This window comes from Phocoena phocoena, chromosome 3, assembly GCF_963924675.1.
Source record: "Phocoena phocoena chromosome 3, mPhoPho1.1, whole genome shotgun sequence".
In the NCBI taxonomy this organism is placed as follows: Eukaryota; Metazoa; Chordata; class Mammalia; order Artiodactyla; family Phocoenidae; genus Phocoena; species Phocoena phocoena.
The window spans coordinates 163,649,888-163,668,562 of NC_089221.1; the positions used below are offsets into that span (position 1 = coordinate 163,649,888).

At 53.9% G+C, this 18,675-nt stretch overlaps 3 protein-coding genes across 6 annotated transcripts; 1 reads left to right on the forward strand and 2 right to left on the reverse strand.

Annotated features, from left to right (window-relative positions):
* Positions 1 to 514: 514 nt before the first annotated feature.
* On the reverse strand, positions 515 to 7,782 carry WDR83OS (WD repeat domain 83 opposite strand). Its single transcript, XM_065874917.1, has 4 exons — positions 7,700 to 7,782; positions 1,600 to 1,705; positions 999 to 1,096; positions 515 to 904 (listed from the first exon to the last, which is right to left on the reverse strand). Exons 1-4 carry the CDS (start codon positions 7,747 to 7,749, stop codon positions 838 to 840), a joined length of 321 nt encoding a protein of 106 aa, XP_065730989.1. The 5' UTR covers positions 7,750 to 7,782; the 3' UTR covers positions 515 to 837.
* Positions 7,783 to 7,958: 176 nt separating this feature from the next.
* WDR83 (WD repeat domain 83) lies at positions 7,959 to 12,007 on the forward strand. Its single transcript, XM_065875370.1, has 9 exons — positions 7,959 to 8,243; positions 8,327 to 8,447; positions 8,530 to 8,635; positions 8,905 to 8,953; positions 9,037 to 9,163; positions 10,148 to 10,215; positions 10,312 to 10,420; positions 10,499 to 10,613; positions 11,700 to 12,007. The coding sequence occupies exons 1-9, from the start codon at positions 8,042 to 8,044 to the stop codon at positions 11,847 to 11,849; spliced, it is 1,047 nt and encodes a 348-aa protein (XP_065731442.1). The 5' UTR covers positions 7,959 to 8,041; the 3' UTR covers positions 11,850 to 12,007.
* DHPS (deoxyhypusine synthase) lies at positions 11,893 to 15,631 on the reverse strand. 4 transcript variants are annotated; one of them, XM_065875365.1, is made up of 9 exons: positions 15,341 to 15,631; positions 14,605 to 14,769; positions 14,265 to 14,386; positions 14,085 to 14,181; positions 13,908 to 13,994; positions 13,368 to 13,473; positions 13,187 to 13,290; positions 12,199 to 12,324; positions 11,893 to 12,114 (listed from the first exon to the last, which is right to left on the reverse strand). In XM_065875365.1, the coding sequence occupies exons 1-9, from the start codon at positions 15,545 to 15,547 to the stop codon at positions 12,019 to 12,021; spliced, it is 1,110 nt and encodes a 369-aa protein (XP_065731437.1). In that variant the 5' UTR covers positions 15,548 to 15,631; the 3' UTR covers positions 11,893 to 12,018. The 4 variants fall into 4 exon arrangements, with proteins under 4 accessions (XP_065731437.1, XP_065731439.1, XP_065731438.1 ...); XM_065875366.1 differs by having other exon boundaries at positions 12,051 to 12,114; positions 12,199 to 12,260; positions 15,341 to 15,547; XM_065875367.1 differs by lacking the exon at positions 13,187 to 13,290 and having other exon boundaries at positions 12,019 to 12,114; positions 12,199 to 12,287; positions 15,341 to 15,547.
* Positions 15,632 to 18,675: the final 3,044 nt, after the last annotated feature.

Consider the following 18,675-nt stretch of genomic DNA (forward strand, 5'->3'; position numbering starts at 1 on the left):
CCGTTGACTTTCTGGGCTAGGGTCCGCGAGGGACCTAGCTTGGCTAGGAACAGAGGTTAATGGGGGCTCTGTTCTGTCCTATGCATGGAGATGTAAAGTAACCGCCGTTACGGTGCTGGGGAGGGGAGGCATCCAACCTTGTTCGAGAGATACCGGTGTCCTCTGATGAGGAGTGAGAACATGGCAGGTGGGGGAGAACTCAGTCTTTCATGCCTTCCCCCAGTCCCTACCAGTCCATCCGATTTGCTGACAGTACCCCCATTCCTCTGATAAGAAAACCAAAGTACAGATTCCTTAGATCAGCAGGGCTGTCTGCTGAGTTGCCAGAGGGCAGGGATCACTGTTCAGTCTCTGGCAGCTGACTTAAGGCTCCAGTCTTGTGAAATAAGCAAGTGAACTAACCAAAAGGCTCCAGACTGGGGACCCCACCCCCAGCCTGACTTGAGTGGAGGAACTGGAGCCCTTCCCCCTGTTATGACAATGCACAGAAGGAGAGAGAGGTCTCAGAGAACAACCAGAATGCAAAAATTTATTAACTGGTTTCAACAAGAAAATGAGTGGATACACCTAGAAACACGGATAGTATCTCCCCCAACAGCAGGCAGGGTGGGGAAGGAAGGCAGCAGGGGTAGACCCAGGAGATTCCCCTCTCTGCTCCAGCAAAGTGGGATCCCAAGGACAGGGCCAGGTTCCCTCCATCCAGCTGCAGGCCCCAAGACTACCTCACCCAGGGAAGCCCAGGACTGCAGCTGAGGGCAGGAGGCTGAGCAGCCACGGGCCAGGTCTAGGGCGTAAGGTAGATAGAGGGGTCCAGGATGTGACCCCTCTAGGCTGACATCACCAGGGGGGCGTCATGGGCTGAGGGTTCTGCAGATATGACATCACCACGGCAGAGATGGACAGCCTGAGATGGGAGAGAGGTGTCAGTCCAGGATGGATAGGCTTGGGGTCCCCTTCCCCTCACCCAGGAGTCCCTCCCTCTCCAGATCCAGCCTCACATGAAGCTACTCATCATCTGCTTAGTGTCCTCAGAGCTCCGGGAGTTGGCAAAGCTGATGAAGGAGCAGTAGACAGCGACCCAAGCGCACCACTTCAGCTGGAAGAGGTAGGTGGGTGGGTGGGCTAGGTCGGTGAGAGGCACCCCAATGAGCCCCCACAAGGGCCATTCCCAGGCACCGGTTCCAACCCCAGTTCCACCTGATACAGCTCAAACCCTGAGCCCCAGGAGTCTCTCAGTTCCAGACCCCCATAGTTAACTCCAGGTACCCAAGTTCTGGTCCTACTCCCTGTCCTGCATCTCTGACCCCACCATGTCCCCTCAGGCCTAAGGAGCCTGGCCTTTGACATCCCCCATCGTGCTACGGACCCCACATTTTCTCCACCAGTCCCCACCAAGTTGCATTAAAGCCTGGCCCCACCCTCAGACTGACGTCCTATGTGCCACCCTGACCCGGACACCTGGCTTCCCCGACAGCTCTAGCCTTCTTCACCCAGCATCACCACAGCCCTGCCCCCTCAGCACTGGTCCTGCTTCATTCTGAATCCATGCCTTCCCCACTGTCAGGCAGAGCTACGGGAAGGAAACTCAGCCCTGCCCACCTTGAGCATGAGGCCACACATGCTGAAGATCATGCCGAGCAGGTTCATGTAGTCTGGTGTTGGGTCGTCCAAGGCTGGGTTACACTCGCTCGGCGGGGGCTTGTACCTGCAGCAGGGTCAGGGGTGCTCAAGCTCTGCCCCCAGGATGGGCAGGTGCTCCCCTGGGCCTCCAACCCACAACGCGAGGCCCATTCCCATTGTTAAAAATAAAACCACAGGCCCAAAATGGAGTCACTTATGCTAGGCCATGCCACTAAACTGGGGCTTAGTACCTCACCTAATTGGAGCTTCAGCCTCCCCCAGAAATGTAGTCTTAACCAGTCAGTCAGGAATTTTCTGGTCAGTACCAATGAGGTAGTCTGTCACATGGGCCCCTCTCCCCTCTCCATCCGCCAAAGGAAGAGGTAACCCACCTAATAAGACCCTTTTTTCCCCAAAAGGAGGTGACTTAATCTGAAATAATCCTTTTTTCTGTTTATGACTTCCTTGTCCTGTCTTTAAAAACCTTTCCCTTTCTGTAGCCTTTAGAGCTCCCCTCTACTTGCTAGATGAGATGTTGCCTGATCCATGACGCCTTCAATAAGGTCAATTAGATCTTTAAAATTTACTCAGTTGAATTTTGTTTTTTCAACAGATCTGGTGGCAGCGACAGGATCCAAAGTAAACCTCTGACAGCATTCGGGGACAACAAGAAACATAAGCATGGTACCCATGAACCCCTTTTTGAGTCCACTGTCTTTCTTGCCATTTCTGGGGGCCATGGATAAGTTCCTCTCATTTCTGACCTCTGCTCTCTTTGTGTCACTCCCAATCTAATTGGCTTTCCAGCCAGTTCCCCATTTGTCTGGAATCACTAGTTCCACGTTGGGAGCTGCTGGTAGTTCGGACCACAGTTCCTCATTTGGTTGGAAACCCCCAGCCTTGGTTCTGTTCCCAGATTCCATGTTAGGAACTGCTGGCGGTATGGTCTGCTGTTCCCCATTTATTTGGGATCCTTTCCCAGATTCCACGGTGGGCACTGCTGGTGGCAGCTGTGGTTCCCCATTCGTTTGGAATCAGCCCACAATCCCCATTTGGGGTCTGCTGGTTCAATCCTTTCCCCCAGCCCCAGGTTCTGTGTAGGCAGTTGGTGGTGGTGCACACAGGGCCTTTTTCTTGGCCAGGCCGCAGTAACTGGTTACAGGTGGAATGTTAAGGTATTCATGTTTGTCTGTCTTGCTTTGTGTAGATAAAGCCAGCTAAGAGGCTAAGGGAGATGGGAGCTTTCACCTTTAATGAATCAAGCATGCCACCCATCAGCACACCTGCCTTTTTTATGTCTAAGAACTATAATCCCAAAGGCTGTAAATATCTACAAAAATGGCAAAATATTACTAAAAACAACCTAGAATTACAGTGGCCACTGTGGGGAATGTGTCAGTGAGACAAGATTGTTTATTTCAGAAGTGCTCTTGAGGGACTTCCCTGGTGGCACAATGGTTAAGAATCCGCCTGCCAATGCAGGGGACACAGGTTTGAGCCCTGGTCCGGGAAGATCCCACATGCCGCAGAGCAACTAAGCCTGTGCACCACAACTAGTGAGCCTGAGCTCTAGAGCCCGCGAGCCACAACTACTGAGCCCACGCACTGCAACTACTGAAGCCCGGGGGCCTAGAGCCCATGCTCCACAACAGAAGAAGCCACTGCAATGAGAAGCCCACACACTGCAATGAAGCGCAGCCCCCTGTCCACAATTAGAGAAAGCACGCACGCAGCAACGAAGATCCAACACAGCCAAAAAACAAATAAATTTATTTTTTTAAAAAAAAGTGGGCTTCCCTGGTGGTGCAACGGTTGAGAGTCCGCCTGCCGATGCAGGGGACACGGGTTCGTGCCCCGGTCCGGGAAGATCCCGCATGCAGCGGAGTGGCTGGGACCGTGAGCCATGGCTGCTGAGCCTGTGCGTCCGGAGGCTGCGCTCCGCTACGGGAGAGGCCGCGGCAGTGAGAGGCCCGCATACCGCAAAGGAAAAAAAAAAAAAATTGAGGTTCAGATCAAAAGGACTGAACCTGAGTTCCAGGAATGCCCTAGCTGACTTTCATGCAGACAGCAGCAACAGAGTCTATAAATATTATGGCACTGGGAATTCCCTGGTGGTCCAATGGTTAAGACTGGGTGCTTTCACTGTGGTGGCCCAGGTTCAGTCCCTGGTAGGGGAACTAACATCTCGCAAGCTGCACGGAGCAGCCAGTAAATAAATAAGGCACATATGGATGAAGACCATTCTGCTTCAGCAAAAAATGACCCCTCATTGCCTGACTGGCCATCCTGATGTCCTTGTAACATGGCACCAGTCTGCTCCTGAACAGAGACTTTTTTTTTTTCTTTTCTGGCAACACCATGGGCGGCTTGTGAGATCTCAGTTCCCCCGCCAGGGATTGAATCCTGGCCCTCGGCAATGAAAGCACAGAGTCCCAACCACTGGTCTGCCGGGGAATTCCCTGAACAGAGAAATTAAGGTGCACAAACAATGGTTGTAAATTAAATGAACAATTGGGGCTATGGAAAACCCAGGATGACCACTTCCCAGCTCCACGGCAAACCCCATTTTTCAGTTTTTGCATCCCTTCACCCATCACAGTGCAGTTTTTTGTTGTTGTTTTTTTGGGGTTTTTTTGCGATACGCAGGCCTCTCACTGCTGTGGCCTCTCCCGCTGCGGACCACAGGCTCCGGACGCGCAGGCTCAGCAGCCATGGCTCACGGGCCCAGCCGCTCCGCGACATGTGGGATCTCCGCGGACCGGGGCACGAACCCGTGTCCCCTGCATCGGCAGGCGGACTCTCCACCACTGAGCCACCAGGGAAGCCCCACAGTGCATTTAAGATGACTCAAATGATGAATAGACATTGGTGGGGAGACACAAAATTACAAAAACAGTTTACCACCAATGTTTGACCTGTCAGGTCCCTAACCCTGGAAGAATTATTTTTGTTCCCAGAGGCCTCAGACCTCCTCCCTCTGGACCCTCTGAGCACCTACAGCTGGATTTCATTCAACTGCCACCTAGTATGGGTTATCAGTAAGTTCTTGTTATTGTATGTATATTTTCAGGATGGGTTGAAGCCTTCCCTTGCCACAAGGCTGATGCCCTCACAATGGCAAAGAAGCTGTTAGAAAATGTGTTTACCAGGTGAGGTATACCTTCCACAATCTCCAGTGATTGAGGCACGGACTTCACTGGGCAAACCAGACAAGGCTTAATGAAAACCGTGCAAACTTCTTGGAATTATCACTTTCCCTATCACCCTCAATCATCAGGCAAGGTAGCGAGAACTAATGGGATCCTCAAAAATCTCTAAACTTGCTAAAACTAGTGGACTCCCTTGGCCTAAGGTATTGCCTCTGGCCATGCCAACTGTTCCCAGTACCCCCTGTGGAAAACATAGACTCACTGCACATGGAATAGTCACCAGGAGACCAGTGTCCATTGGTATACACCTTTCTGCTGAGTCCTTATTATATCATGTTAGTATGACCACCTACTATAAGTCTTTCATGTCTTATGCCTATCATCGACAGGTTAAAGAAGCCTTCCAAGATCGCAGTTCGAAGGATTCTGTTGGTCACAGTCTGGAGCCTGGTGACTGGGTATTATGGAAACGTCATCAGAGGAAGACAGCCCTCAAGCCCATTGGAAGAGACCACACCAAGTGCTCCTAACCACTGACACTGCTGCAAAACTAGAAGGCATTGAGCCTTGGGTACACATCTCACAGCTAAGGAAGGCTCCACCAGACATCTAGTCCTGTACAGACGTTGGAGACCTCTGAATGTAACTGATAAGGAAGAGAAGCAGCTGACATCAAGGTGGACTGCTTCTGTCCCAGACGCCAGCTATAGACCATACTTGAACTAAACGTGAAACCCTTCCTCCTTTTTCTTTTCTTTACTCTGGTATTGACCTGGAAAGATGTTTTCATCCTTCTCTCCCAGGCCATTGCTAAGGGAGGTAAGCTTTCAGACTGCTGGATTTGTCAACAAAGATTCCAATCTATCCATGATGCCAGAGACCCCCTGGTCCTTCCTGTGACCAATTTCTCTTCTATTCTCAAAGTCACAGAAAACTGCAATCGAACCCCCTAAAAATTTCTTATGTGGTTCAACTTGTACAGCCAGAACAACCTATGCCTTGTTGTTTCCTTTCTCCCATCATAACTTACTCAGTTAGACACAATTACCTAGTAAATCTTAGTGCATTTGCACCCCCATGTTCCCATGATAATCTAGATCAGATTTGCCCCCAATCACTAAGAGATCTCACCAGCAGCAACCATCTTTGCAAGGCATTTAGAACAACACTTTATTTCAGGATGGGAGATTCTCTTCCCATACGTGCTGAAAACCTAACTGACACCTGGTTGGAATGGGTAAACGCAGTAATTCCTGTGACTGAATCCATTAACAGTACCTCCTTAACGGGAATGGTTTGTGTCCCCACAGGATCTGTCTTTGTCCATGGTGGTTATCATTCTCTTTGGGCCTCTGATAGCCAGTGCACAGGGGGCAATACCTCTTAGGTTATGTAACTGGGCCCCTAACTATTCCACAGGGGAACTAAGACACCTCATTAGTCAAATCCCCTGGATTTACATCATCAAGTTAAAAATAACGATGAGCGGGATTTCCCTGGTGGTCCAGTCGCTAAGACTCCACGCTGCCAAGGCAGGAGGCCCAGGTTCGATCCCTGGTCAGGGAACTGGGAACTAGATCCCACATGCTACATGCTACAAGGAAGATCCCACATGCCGCAACTAAGACCCACCACAGCCAAATAAGTAAATAAATAAATATCTTTTTAAAAATAACGATGAGGATTTCATGACTCAGGATTCATTTCCTTCGGCAGGGCCATCAGCCCAAGAAAGATCCTTAGATTCTCTGGCCAAAGTTGTTCTTTATAATAGAATAGCCCTTGATTATCTTTTAGCTGAGCAAGGAGTGTCTATGCTGTGGTCAATATCACCTGCTGCACCTGGATTAACCCTTCTGGATTAGCTGAAACTCTATTATATAAAATCACTGAGCAAGCCAGTTGGCTTAAGAAGGTGACTCCTTCAACGGGAACTTTCTTTTTTTAGGAGGGATCGAACCCGTGCCCACTGCATTGGAAGCGTGGAGTCCTAACCACTGGACCCCAAGGGAATTCCCAATGGGAACTTTCTTTGACGTATTTGATTTTGCCTGGTTTGGATCCTGGGGACCATGGCTCCGAAGTGCACTCCAAACATTGTGAATTATCCTGTTTATTATAATAATCTCCCTGGTGCACTTAATCTCTCAAAAGCTTTAAATGCATACTCACTGCCACTAACCACCAAGCAAAAGATCTCCTTAAGACTCGAACATCAGAAAAGTAACCAAAAAATGACCAACTTAAAAACTGTGAACCTGAACCCAGTCAGGACCTGTGACTATCACAGGGCTTAAGCAAAAATATCATAACTTCTGGTTAGCACACAAAGGAACAAGAAAAATTGCAAGAACCTCAGAGCAGTAGCTGAGAGTGGCCCTCATGCCTTAAGTTTTGCTCACATCTCTCAGTTAAGCTGAGAGTCTGATTAAGGTGGGGAGGGTGGAAGGAGGGGGCATTGTTAAAGAGAAAACCACAGGCCAAAAATGGAGTCCCTTATGCTAGGTCAAGCAACCAAAGCAGGGCTCAATACCTAACCTAACCGAAGCTTCAACCTCCTCCAGAAATGTAGTCTTAACCGGTCAGTCAGGAATTTTCTGGTCAGCACCAATGAGGTATTCGGTCACATGGGTCCTCTCCCCTTTCCATTCTCCAAAAGGAAGACGAGGTAACCCCACCTAATAAGACCCTTTTTCCCCCAAAAGGGAAATGACCTAATCTGAAATCACCCTTTTTTTCTGATTATGACTTCCTCGCCTTGCCTTTAAAAAACCTTTCCCTTTCTGTAGCCCTTTAGCGCTCCCCTCTACTTGCTAGATGGGATGCTGCCCAATTCATGAATCATTTGATAAATCCAATCATATCTTTAAATTCTACAGATGAATTTTGTTTTTTTTGCTTTTTAACACCATGACAACTAGGATCCTCACCTCAGCACTTTGTTGGGCCTCCGTGGGTCCGACATATTGTTCGCGGACATAGCGAGTCGCGCCTCTTCCGCTGCGGGAGTCTCAGCTTCCGGCGGCTTCCAGCAGGGAAACGGAGGATGGCTTTTAGAGTAACACCCTCTGCCCTCGCGCTTCCGTTCCTGCCGGCGGAAGCTGGAACTCCCCCCATCCAGGGGACAGAGAATTCGAAGAAGCCAAAAATGTTCCAAGAAAACAGGACGTGGGGAAAGAAACCGAGACGCTGGAAACAAGCTTCAGTGTTTCCAGCGCTTTCTCCAAAAAGCCTAAACGTTGAACCCGGAAGTGAGAAATAGGAAGTAGACTATGGAGGACAATAATAAGGTTACACCAAAGCGTGGGTTCCCAGGGCAGAAAGCCCCGGTGCAGGCTACTGTACGGTGGCGAGGAAGGGAGGGCGGAGCAATGGCTTTCCCGGAGCCAAAACCGCGGGGCCCGGAGCTGCCTCGGAAGCTGTTGAAGACGTTGGACTGCGGGCAGAGGGCGGTGAGAGCCGTGCGATTTAATGGTGAGCGCCCTTATCGTCATTCCGGGTCCTACCTCCGCCTCCTGAAGTCGGCGGCCCAGTAACCCCCTCGTGGTGTTCCCCAGTGGATGGCAATTACTGTCTGACTTGCGGCAGCGACAAGACCCTGAAGCTGTGGAGCCCGCTGCGAGGGACGCTACTGCGGACGTACAGCGGCCACGGCTACGAGGTGCTGGACGCGGCAGGGTGAGCCGGGGGCCAGAGCGGGATCGAGGCGCTGAGGCCGGGATCAGAGGTAGACGCTGATCTTCCCTGCTTTGCTCTCTAGCTCCTTTGACAACAGCAGTCTCTGCTCCGGCGGCGGGGACAAGGCAGTGGTGCTGTGGGATGTGGCATCGGGGCAGGTCGTGCGTAAATTCCGGGGCCACGCCGGGGTGAGTGCAAGCAAGAAAAGGCCTCGTTAGAACGGACCGGAACTGCGTGTAGGTGGTGACAGGCACCCACCCCTCCCCACACAATTACAGCGCAAGGATCCTTCCCCACGGCCCCGCCTTCACCAAGCCCTGTCCTTGCAGATCCTCCAAAAACTTTCACCTTCCCTACCCCTAGCCTTTTCCCTTGCTTTAACTTGCACTGGGAGCCCTGCTTTTATCCCCATCCTCCAAAGTCCAGCCTTCTCTAAGCTGCTGTTCCTGTTTTACAGAAGGTGAACACAGTGCAGTTTAATGAAGAGGCCACAGTTATCCTGTCTGGTGAGTCCGGGGCCTAGGCAGGTGGGCGCAGGGGGCTGCCCCGGCCCCCCCAAACCTGATCCACTTTCATGCTGACCTCACAGGCTCTATCGATTCCACCATCCGCTGCTGGGACTGCCGCTCACGGAGACCTGAGCCCATACAGACGCTGGACGAAGCCAAGGATGGCATATCCAGCGTGAAGGTGTCAGACCATGAGGTCCTCGCAGGGTGAGTGGGACCAGGACCTTGCCCCTCCCCAGGTGCCACTGGGGATCATAGCTGTCTCTGTACTTAGATTAAAATCTACTCTCAAAAAAAAAAAAAAAAAATCTACTCTCCTCACTGCACTCACAAGGCCTTGCATGGTCTGGTCTCTGTTGTGCTCTCAGTTTTTATTCATTCCCAGGCTCATTTCTGTTAAATATGCCACACATGCTCCCACCCCAGGACCGACTTTTGCGATTGCTCTTCCTCTGCCTGGGCTACCCTTCTACTACTTATTCCGAGTGTGTTTGAGCACCACCTGCAGGTCACGTTTTCAGTCAATGAGCATACAGGAGTTAAAAGATAGGAAAACAAGGAAGAACCCAGCTTACCTAGAGTTGATGTTCTACCTGCAGGAGACAATTAAAAAAATATACATTCCCATGCAGCGCTGCCCAAATGTTGCCACAACCTGAGGGAGTGCCGATACCACCACTGGGGGCATTTGGGCTGCATGGCCTGGTGGCCTACCCAGTTCCCACACATCCCCCCTTGGACTGCATATGGCTGGCTCCTTCTCATCTTCAAGTACCAAGTCAAACATCACCTCCTTGGGGACCTGATTACCCTCAGTCAGCAAGGCTCCACGTTGGCAGCTAGTGCTCCTGGCTTGGTAGCAGCTGTGTCCCAAGCTCCCACACAGGGTGTAGCCCAGAGAAGGAGCTCAGTATAAATCAGAAACAGATGCAGTGGGACCTGATTGGCCCCTGGGGCTGAGTCTCAAAGCCAGTGCCTCAGAATTCCACTCGTGAATTCACTTCAATGCATGTTTTCTGTGGCCAGGACTGACATGTCCATGACATGACAGTGAAGGGTACCCAGGAAGGGCAGGCACCCAGCCTTGCTCTCAGGGCCCTGGCCAGGTGAGAGGGTACAGGAACACCAAAGCTGGAGCCCTGGACCTACTGGCCCCTGTGATGCTTCAGCTGGATCCATCCTCTCTTGCAGCTCCGTAGATGGCCGGGTAAGGCGCTATGACCTGAGGATGGGGCAACTCTTCTCAGACTACGTGGGCAGTGAGTGTGGCTGGGGCTGTAAGGCAGGCAGGGAAGGTGGGGGCAGCACGGGAGACCCCAGCCTGACCTGCTTTCCCACCCCTCCCCTTCCCCCAGGCCCCATCACCTGCACCTGCTTCAGCCGGGACGGGCAGTGCACCCTGGTGTCCAGCCTGGACTCCACGTTGCGGCTTCTAGACAAGGACACAGGGGAGCTGCTGGGCGAGTGAGTCCTCAGGGCTATGGGACCCCTCCCCCACTCCCAGTAAGGCCCCAAACCCCCACTGATGCCACTCACACCCAGGTACACGGGCCATAAGAACCAGGAGTATAAGCTGGACTGCTGCCTGAGCGAGCGCGACACGCACGTGGTCAGCTGCTCCGAGGACGGGAAGGTGTTCTTCTGGGACCTGGTGGAGGTGAGCCTCTGCGTGGGGGGGCCTGCCCGGTCCTTACTTGAGTCACTCCCAGGCCTTTATAAGGGAGTGCTGTTGGAACTGGGGGCTGGAAGGAGGAGTGAGTGAGGGGATGAGGTGAGAACATTCCTGGCAAAGGGCACAGCATGTGCTAAGGCTCGGGGTTGTGGCACACACGCACTGGTCAGGAGATAGAAGCACTTTGGATGGCACTGGCGGCAGCAGAATCCAGGTCAGGCAGGGCCACTGGGACTGACCCTGGGGTAGGAGGAGCAGATAGTGGCATCTGACCTCAGGGGAGACAGGGCTGTAGTTGTTCAGGAAATCTGAGCTACCCCTGAGCATCCCTGTGGTATCCAGCCCCCAAGCCCTGTGGGCCCTGTCGGCCCTGTCCTGATGTGTCTCAGCCTGTTGGGGGTGTCAGGATGCGAACTGACCAGCCAGGCGTAGTGGGGTCAGAGCTGGGGCTTGGCCAGAGAAGTAAGCCTCCTAAGAGGATGGAGGGAACCAGGGGGCCCTGGAGAGTCCAGGGGCCAGCTCTCCCTCTGGGAACTAAGAAGGTGCCAACGTTCTGCCTACTTCTCGAGGTTCCTGTAGACCGGAAGTCACCCTGAAGGGGAGGGCACATGAAGGGACACTTTCCAGGTAGAAAGAGGAATGGTGGCCTCCTTGAAGAACTGTGTTTGTTAAGCTGTGTCTGCAGGGTGATGAAGGGAGCGGGCATTGAGGCTATCAGGTGGGCGGGTGAAGCCCAGATGGCGGCAGAGGGGGAGGGAAGCTGGGACCCACATGTGACCGGCCGCGGAGGAGGGTGGTGGCTGTGAAGGTGGAGAGAATCAGCATCTCTGGGCATGGTCTAAAGGTAGAACCAAGAGGATTTACCGACAAAGGGATGTGAGATGTAAGAGAAAGATTCCAGATGTTTGACCTGAGCACCCAGAAGGACGGAGTGACTGAGGGGCTCAGTTTGTGGCTGGTTAAATTTACAGTGTCTCGGAAGCACTTAGACGCATGTGGCTGAGAGCGGGGGAGAAGCAGCTGAGGGGAGGGAGACACACTGGTGACACTCCCAACCCCCTCACTCCACAGGGTGCCCTGGCGCTGGCCCTGCCTGTAGGTCCCAGTGTGGTACAGTCGCTGGCCTACCACCCCACGGAGCCCTGCCTGCTGACCGCCATGGGGGGCAGCATCCAATGCTGGCGGGAGGAGACCTACAAGGCTGAGGATGGCACAGGCTGAAGCCAGGGAACCCACGACCAAGGACAGAGAGAGAGAGACAGCCTGAGAAGGACCACTGAGACCATGTATTCTAGACACGCTGCTGATCAAGGAGTTGGGAGGAGCTGGGTCTGCAAACTAATAAATAGAGGAGGTGGTGAGGCCTCCCTGGGGCTGCACCGTCCAGTGTTCAGTCCTCATTCTTCTCGGGCGTGAAGGCATCTACCTTCTGGGCAAAGGTTTCAGCCACGAGCAGCGGAAAGACCAGGGAGGCATCAGCATAGACCTGTGGAGGGGACTCAGGTGAGCCATGGGACCCAAGGCCGTACCCCGAGAGACCCTCTGCCCCAGCTGGCTGGCCGGCCCTCACCTTGACAGGCTGTGCGTCCACCCGGATCTTGCCCCAAGAGACAGCTTCATCTGGCCGGGCGCCTGAGTCAGAGCCATCAAATTCCTGGGCTGTGTTGATGTAGACAGCGTAGTCAGCCCCATTCCGCTGTAGGGAGGGGCAGAGTGGGATGTCAGCCACACAGACTCCAAGGCAGGGCACTGTAGCTAGAGGCTGAGGGACGTGTTCCAGATGAAGGAAGCCCTTGGCGGCCCCTCATTCCAAGGGAAGGGCCCCACGTCAACATCTGGGCAGAGTGAGGGGTCACGGGATGCTGGGCAGACAGTGGGCAGCGTTGCTCCAGACTCGCCTGCTTGGTAGCAAGAGGCCTCCCACATCTGCCACCAGCTCTATAGAAGACCTCCAAATCCAACTTACCTCTCCCCTCTCTATGGCCCCCACCCTGGGCCCCTCATTTGTTCCCCCCAGAGCAGCCAGAGAGCGCCTGAGAGCACCTGAGTGGCTCTCAAGGCCCTGCACTTTCTGCCTGTCACCTCCTGCCTCACCTCCTCCTGCCACTCTCGCCTTCGCCAGCCTCCTAGCTGTTCCCTGACCTACATCAGGCGCCTCAGAACCTTTGCACTGACTGGTTCCTCTGCTGGGAATTCTATCTCGCCCCCACCCTCCAAGACAACCACATGGCTCATGGGACCACCCCCTGAAAAACCTCTGCTGGCAGGTCACATTTCCCAGGAAGCTTTCCCTTTTATGAACAGCACCCCTTTCACTTGCCATCTCGTCATCCTCCCTTATTTTTCTCCATAGCAGTTACTACCACCTGATACACATGTCACCTGTTTGCTGTCTCCCCCCACTAGAACATCAGTGCCAGGAGGGCAGGGATTTTGGCCTGTCTAGTCCACAGCTGTCTACCCAGCACATGGCATAGGCCTAGTACACAGGCCTGTCTGCATGACAGGCCTGAGTGCCACCTCCTACTAGGGAGCACACACACTCCATCCCTGCTCACCATGAGGTTGGCGTTGGCAATGTGGTGCTTGACCATGCCACCGCCCAGGATGATCATCCCAGTGCGCCTGGCGAAGATGGCCTGTGTGTTGATGAGCCTGAGGTCTGGGAAAGAGGGCTGTGTCAGGCCGTGGGCCCAGGCAGCCCTCCTCCCCCGCTCCTCTGGAGCCCCAGCACCTTACCTTCAACGATGTCCAGGACCAGGCCTGGGTTCTTATAGGAATGGAAGAAGATCATGTCACCCAGCGAGCCATCTGTGAGTGCCGGGCTCAACACAGGGATGTGGTTCTGGGAAAGAGCAAGACAGGAGAGCGGTTAGAGCTCAGAGCCCTGCAGGGGCAGTCTGGGAGCACTCCCTCCTCTTTGCCTGATTCTGGGCAGGGAGCTTAACTTCACTTGTGCCTGGCACATAAAGAATGGTAGCTCTTGTTTTTCTGATTGCTGGGCCCCATAGTCTCTGAGGAGCATGGGACCCTACGCCAGGCCCCATGGGGGCTGCTAAGCACGGCCCCCAACTGCTTCCCAGTAGTCTAGGAGTAGAGCCAGAATACAAGGACCACACTCAACAGCTGTGGGACCTCAGGCAAATTGCCTAACCTCTCTGTTTCTGAGGTTCCTCACCTAGGAGTGGGAATAAGAATAGTACCAACTCCCCAGGTGGCTGTAAAGATGAAACAACACATGCCAAAGCCTGGCAACTTTGCCCCCACCCAGCCCCTCACCTTCTGGGCCCAGTAGTACACTGACTCTGGGTTGTTTATCTCCTTGCCAAGCCGGGCGATCATCTTGGAAGGCGTCCACTTCACACCCTAGGAGGAGACATCAGCTTCAGCCAGCGGCACCTCCCCTGACACCCACCGTGCCACCCGCCCCCCCCCCCCAGGTTCCTCCAGCCTCACCTCCGTGTTCTGCTCCAGCACCATCTGGTCCAAAATGGGCATCAGCCAGTCCTCAAACTTGCAGTAATTGTCATTGGGCACCAGCAGGTTTCCGATCCTGGGGACAGGAGGCATGTGGGCATCAGGGCCCAGGACCCTCAGCCTGGCTCCCCTACCCAGCACCACTCAGGGCCCCCCCACCTGTTGATCCCGTTCTCACGTAGCTCCTTCCCCCTGAGGCTGAACTCGCCCAGGTATGTGGGCGCCAGACACTTGATGAGATCCTCCTCCACACCCCCAGCCGTGGTCACCAAGACGTCCACCTGCAGTCACAAGGCAGTGAGGTTGGCCAAGGAAGGGAGGCCCTGCTTTCGTACCAGGCAGGACTCCTAACTCCCAACTCTCATCCAGTGACCCTTGTGGGGAGCTCTGCTGCAAAACAAAACTGACCCATTGTTCCCTATCTCATTTCAATGACCAGTAATCTTATTGCCCATTAAGACCCAGAGAGGCCAAGGCCACAACCCCACCAGGTCCCCACCATGTTGTGCTGCACGAGGTAACGGATGGTCTCACGGATGCCCGAACTGATGAGGTTGGATGTGTAGCCCAGAAAAATGGTGCAGCCGGTGAGTGGGCGGCAGCTCTGGGTCAGGTCTGCATGTTGGTCTTCATCCTGAGCCAGCGGCTCTAGTTTCTTCTCTATCTAGGTGTATAAGGGCAGCGTCGAGTTAACCTCTGGCCCCAAACTCCAGCCCAAGGACCCCAGGTGGGTTTCAGAGACAGACTCCGCGCCCAGGCCCTGCCCACTGAGGGATATGGGACCACTTCTACCTGGAACCAGGGAATGAACGCCCCTGTGCAGGCTCCGCCCTTTCCACAGCCCAAGTCTCAGGTCACACACTCAGGCTTTGCCTCTTTTCAGGAATCACTTTTGCAGTCCCGAACCCTCTCCCCACTGGGAAAAGCAAATCCAACCTCAGGTCCCGCCCTGCCTTAGGCTCCTCCTTCAATCCCTCCCTCAACTGCGCGGTCTGGCCTCAGACTCCGCCCATTCCAGAATACCTGCACACGTTGCCTATAACGCGCCCCCTACCTAGAATCAGTCCCGACCCACTCCCCGGCACAAAAACTCGCGCCCGGGAGGGGGTGCCCGTCTCTCTCCAACTATCGGACGAAAAACACACCTCCTCCCAAGGAAGTCCCGCCCCCAAGTACCCCACAGTGCTACTGGAGGCCACGCCCCCTCAACCCAGGAAGTCCCACCCAGGCCTCACCATGGCGTTGACTTGCTGTACCGCGCGCCCGAAGTTGGTGGCCTGGAAACCAGTGGTGCCGAAGGCCTCCAGCAGCGCGCGGTAGTTCACGCCACGGTCGAAGTCGTAGCCCCGGACCTGGGCGCTCTCGGACGGCAGTGCCGAGCTGTGCTTCAACACGGCGGCCAGCGCCGCCGCGGGCGCCTCCCTCTCCAGGGGACCCTCCATGCTCCTGCGGCCGCACTGTCAAATCAGAGCCGCCCCAGGCCAGGCCTCCGGCGGCCTCGAACACCTCTAAGCCCCAGCACGCACAACCTGCGGAGGGCCGGAAGTTGTGTATGTCACGTGAACCGCCAACGCCGGGAGTCCAGGGTGCAGCCGTCTTTGCTTGTGCATTCCGTATTACGGAAGCCTCAAGGAGCCATTATTTCCTGTTTCTCGTGTTCTCAGTCTCAAATGAATGAGGAACCCGCTGGAGACCCACCGCGTTGCGTGGCGCTTGCCCATTCGTTTCTGTCCTCTCAGAGAGAGAGGATGGCTTCTTAGACGTCGCCCTTGGACAGAATTCGAATCACCAGGAAGTATCAGATAGTTTCTGCCGCTGAGCGTCTCTCGTCAAATGGGATAGTGATCCCTGTTCGTGTCTTGCAAGTCTCCAGAGCCTCCACGTGCTGCATAACCTTCTGGTCTTCCTTCCCCTGGCAGCTGCAGCTGTCACCTCCTCTGGGAAGCCTTCCCTGACCTTTTTCTGGGTAAAAGACCTCCTCTGAGATCCAGGGCTGACATCTATTTCCCTCCAGCAAGACTGAGATCCTGGAGGTGGTGTCTGTATCTCATGGGTCCTCCAGACCATGCATAGGGTCTGGTCCAGAGGGACCCCTTTAATCACTCTCACTCTGCAGTTTATGGAGTCTACACTATACACTGGGCTTTGTGCTGGGTGCTGCAGATTTATCAGTGAACAAAATGCAGACCCTGCCCTTCTGGGGCCCACAGTTTGGGGAGCTAGAAGGGTAACAACAGTGGTAAGTGCTATGTAGAATTAAACGGGCTGATGTGAGAGTCCATGGGGTTGGGGGTGGGTGGAAGAGTTGGTGGTTTTATTTGGAGGGAGAGGTGGTTGGGGAAGGATGCCAAGGAGGTGATATTTCAGCCAAGGTCAGAAGAGGCCCCATATGTGAAGATCTGGGTGGGGGGGGGGCCATTCCCACTGGGAGAGAGAACAGCCAGTGCAAAGGCCCTGAGGTTAAAAAGGAGCCTATTTAATTAGAGGAACAGAACATCCTCCTTGACAGCCCCCACTTGGATCTCAAACTCCTGGCCTCAGTTCCCTCGCCACCTAACCTTGATCTTCCTGCAGTCTGCCACATCTCTGCAAACAGCCCTACCTTCCACTCATCTAGCAGGCTGAAAACTGGGGAGTTGAGCCTGATGTTTCCCCTTTTTCACACCCCACATCCATCCCTTCACACGTCTGCCAAATTCTACCTACAAAATAGGTGCTTTTCTTTGTTATTTATTTATTTTTGGCTGCATTGGGTCTTCGTTGCTGCACATAGGCTTTCTCTAGTTGCGGCGAGCGGGGGCTACTCTTCGTTGCAGTGCGTGGGCTTCTCACTGCGGTGGCTTCTCTTGTTTTGGAGCACGGGCTCTAGGCCTGTGGCCTTAAGTAGCTGTGGCTCGCGGGGTCTAGAGCGCAGGCTCGGTAGTTGGGGCGCCTGGGCTTAGTCACTCCGCAGCACATGGAGCCAGATCCCTGGACCAGGGATCAAACCCGTGTCCCCTGCATTGGCAGGCGGATTCTTAACCACTGCGCCACCAGGGAAGCCCTATTTTTCTCCAATTTTTAAAATTGTGGTAAAATACACATAAAGTTCACCATTGTAACCATTTTTAAGTGCATTGTTCAGAAGCATTAAGTACATTCACATTGTTGTTCAACCGTCACCACCATTCATCTTCAGAACTTACCCATCAAACACTAACTCCCCATTCCCTCTCTCTCCTCAGCCCCCAGCAACCCCCACTCTGCTTTCTGTCGCTATGGATTTGGCTACTTTAGGGACCTCACATAAGTGGAATCATACATTGTCTGTCATTTTGTGACTAGCTTATTTCACTTAGCATAATGTCCTCAAGGTGCATCCGTGTTGTAGTGTGATTTATTTAACGGATCCCACTGGCTGACTTGAGGAGAACGGGGTCGGGGCTGTGCAGGGCAGGGGAGACCAGGCAACTGCGCTGGTCCAGGCACACTGAGCTGGGGGCACCAGGACCCAGATGCTACCAACAGGGTGGAGAGAAGTGACCAGTTTGACAACTTGGAAGTTGATCTGTGAATAGCACAGGGAACCCTATTCAGTACTCTGTAATGACCTATATGGGAATAGAATCTTAAAAAGAGTGGATATATGTGTATGTATAACTGACTCACTTTGCTGTACAGCAGAAACTAACACAACATTGTAAATCAACTACAGCCGATTAAAAAAAATTAATTAAAACAAAAGAAGGTTGATCTGATGGCTCTTGAGGAAGGATCAAATGTGGGAATACTGGAAGAAAGGAATGAAGGAGTTAAAGATTTGAGCCAGAGAAGTTGGATGGATGGTGGTGAATTTGGGGGCTGGAGGTTTTGGGGGAAGATGATCCAGAGTCCAGCTTTGGCCAAGTTAAGTGGGAGACAACCGAGAGATGGGTGTGATGGACCGAGGAGGCAGGAGGGTCCTCAGGTGGGCCTGAGGTCAGGGAAGGGGCTGGGATGAGGCAGGGGAAGCCATCAGCATGAGTGAGTGGACTGAGTCATCTGTGGATCCCTGGGCCATGAGTGCAGTTAGAGAGAGGAGAGACGGGGCTGCACCTGAACCAGGTTACACTTTGCACCTCCGCCCATCGGAGTAGGGCAGGAGCCTGGCAAAGAAGGTCTGTAGGGGCCAGTTAGGGGATCAAACAGGTCAGTGAGAGCCCAGGGCCCCTACACTCCCCCGGCCAAGGTGACACATGACACCAGGGCAGCCACTGGGCCTCTTGGAGCAGGGACCGCCCCACCTCAGCTGCCGCTGGTGACATTACACTCCATGAGTGTCCTGGCTTCAAAGTCTCTGCAGGGGTTGGGGAGGGAGAGGAGGGGGTTGGAGAGGCCAGGGTGGTGGGGGCGGGAGCCAGAGCGGGGCTGCAGGAGGAGGACTGAGCAGCCAGGAGTCAGCCGGAGTCCTCAGCTGAGGTATGTGGTCCTGACAGGCGTTGGGGAGCAGCCAATCCCATCCCTCAGTCCCCAGAGGACACAGGAGGATGTGTGGGAGCTCAGGGTTTGGGGTTCAGCCTGCTGTCTGTGGCTCTGCTCACGACTCCCCCAG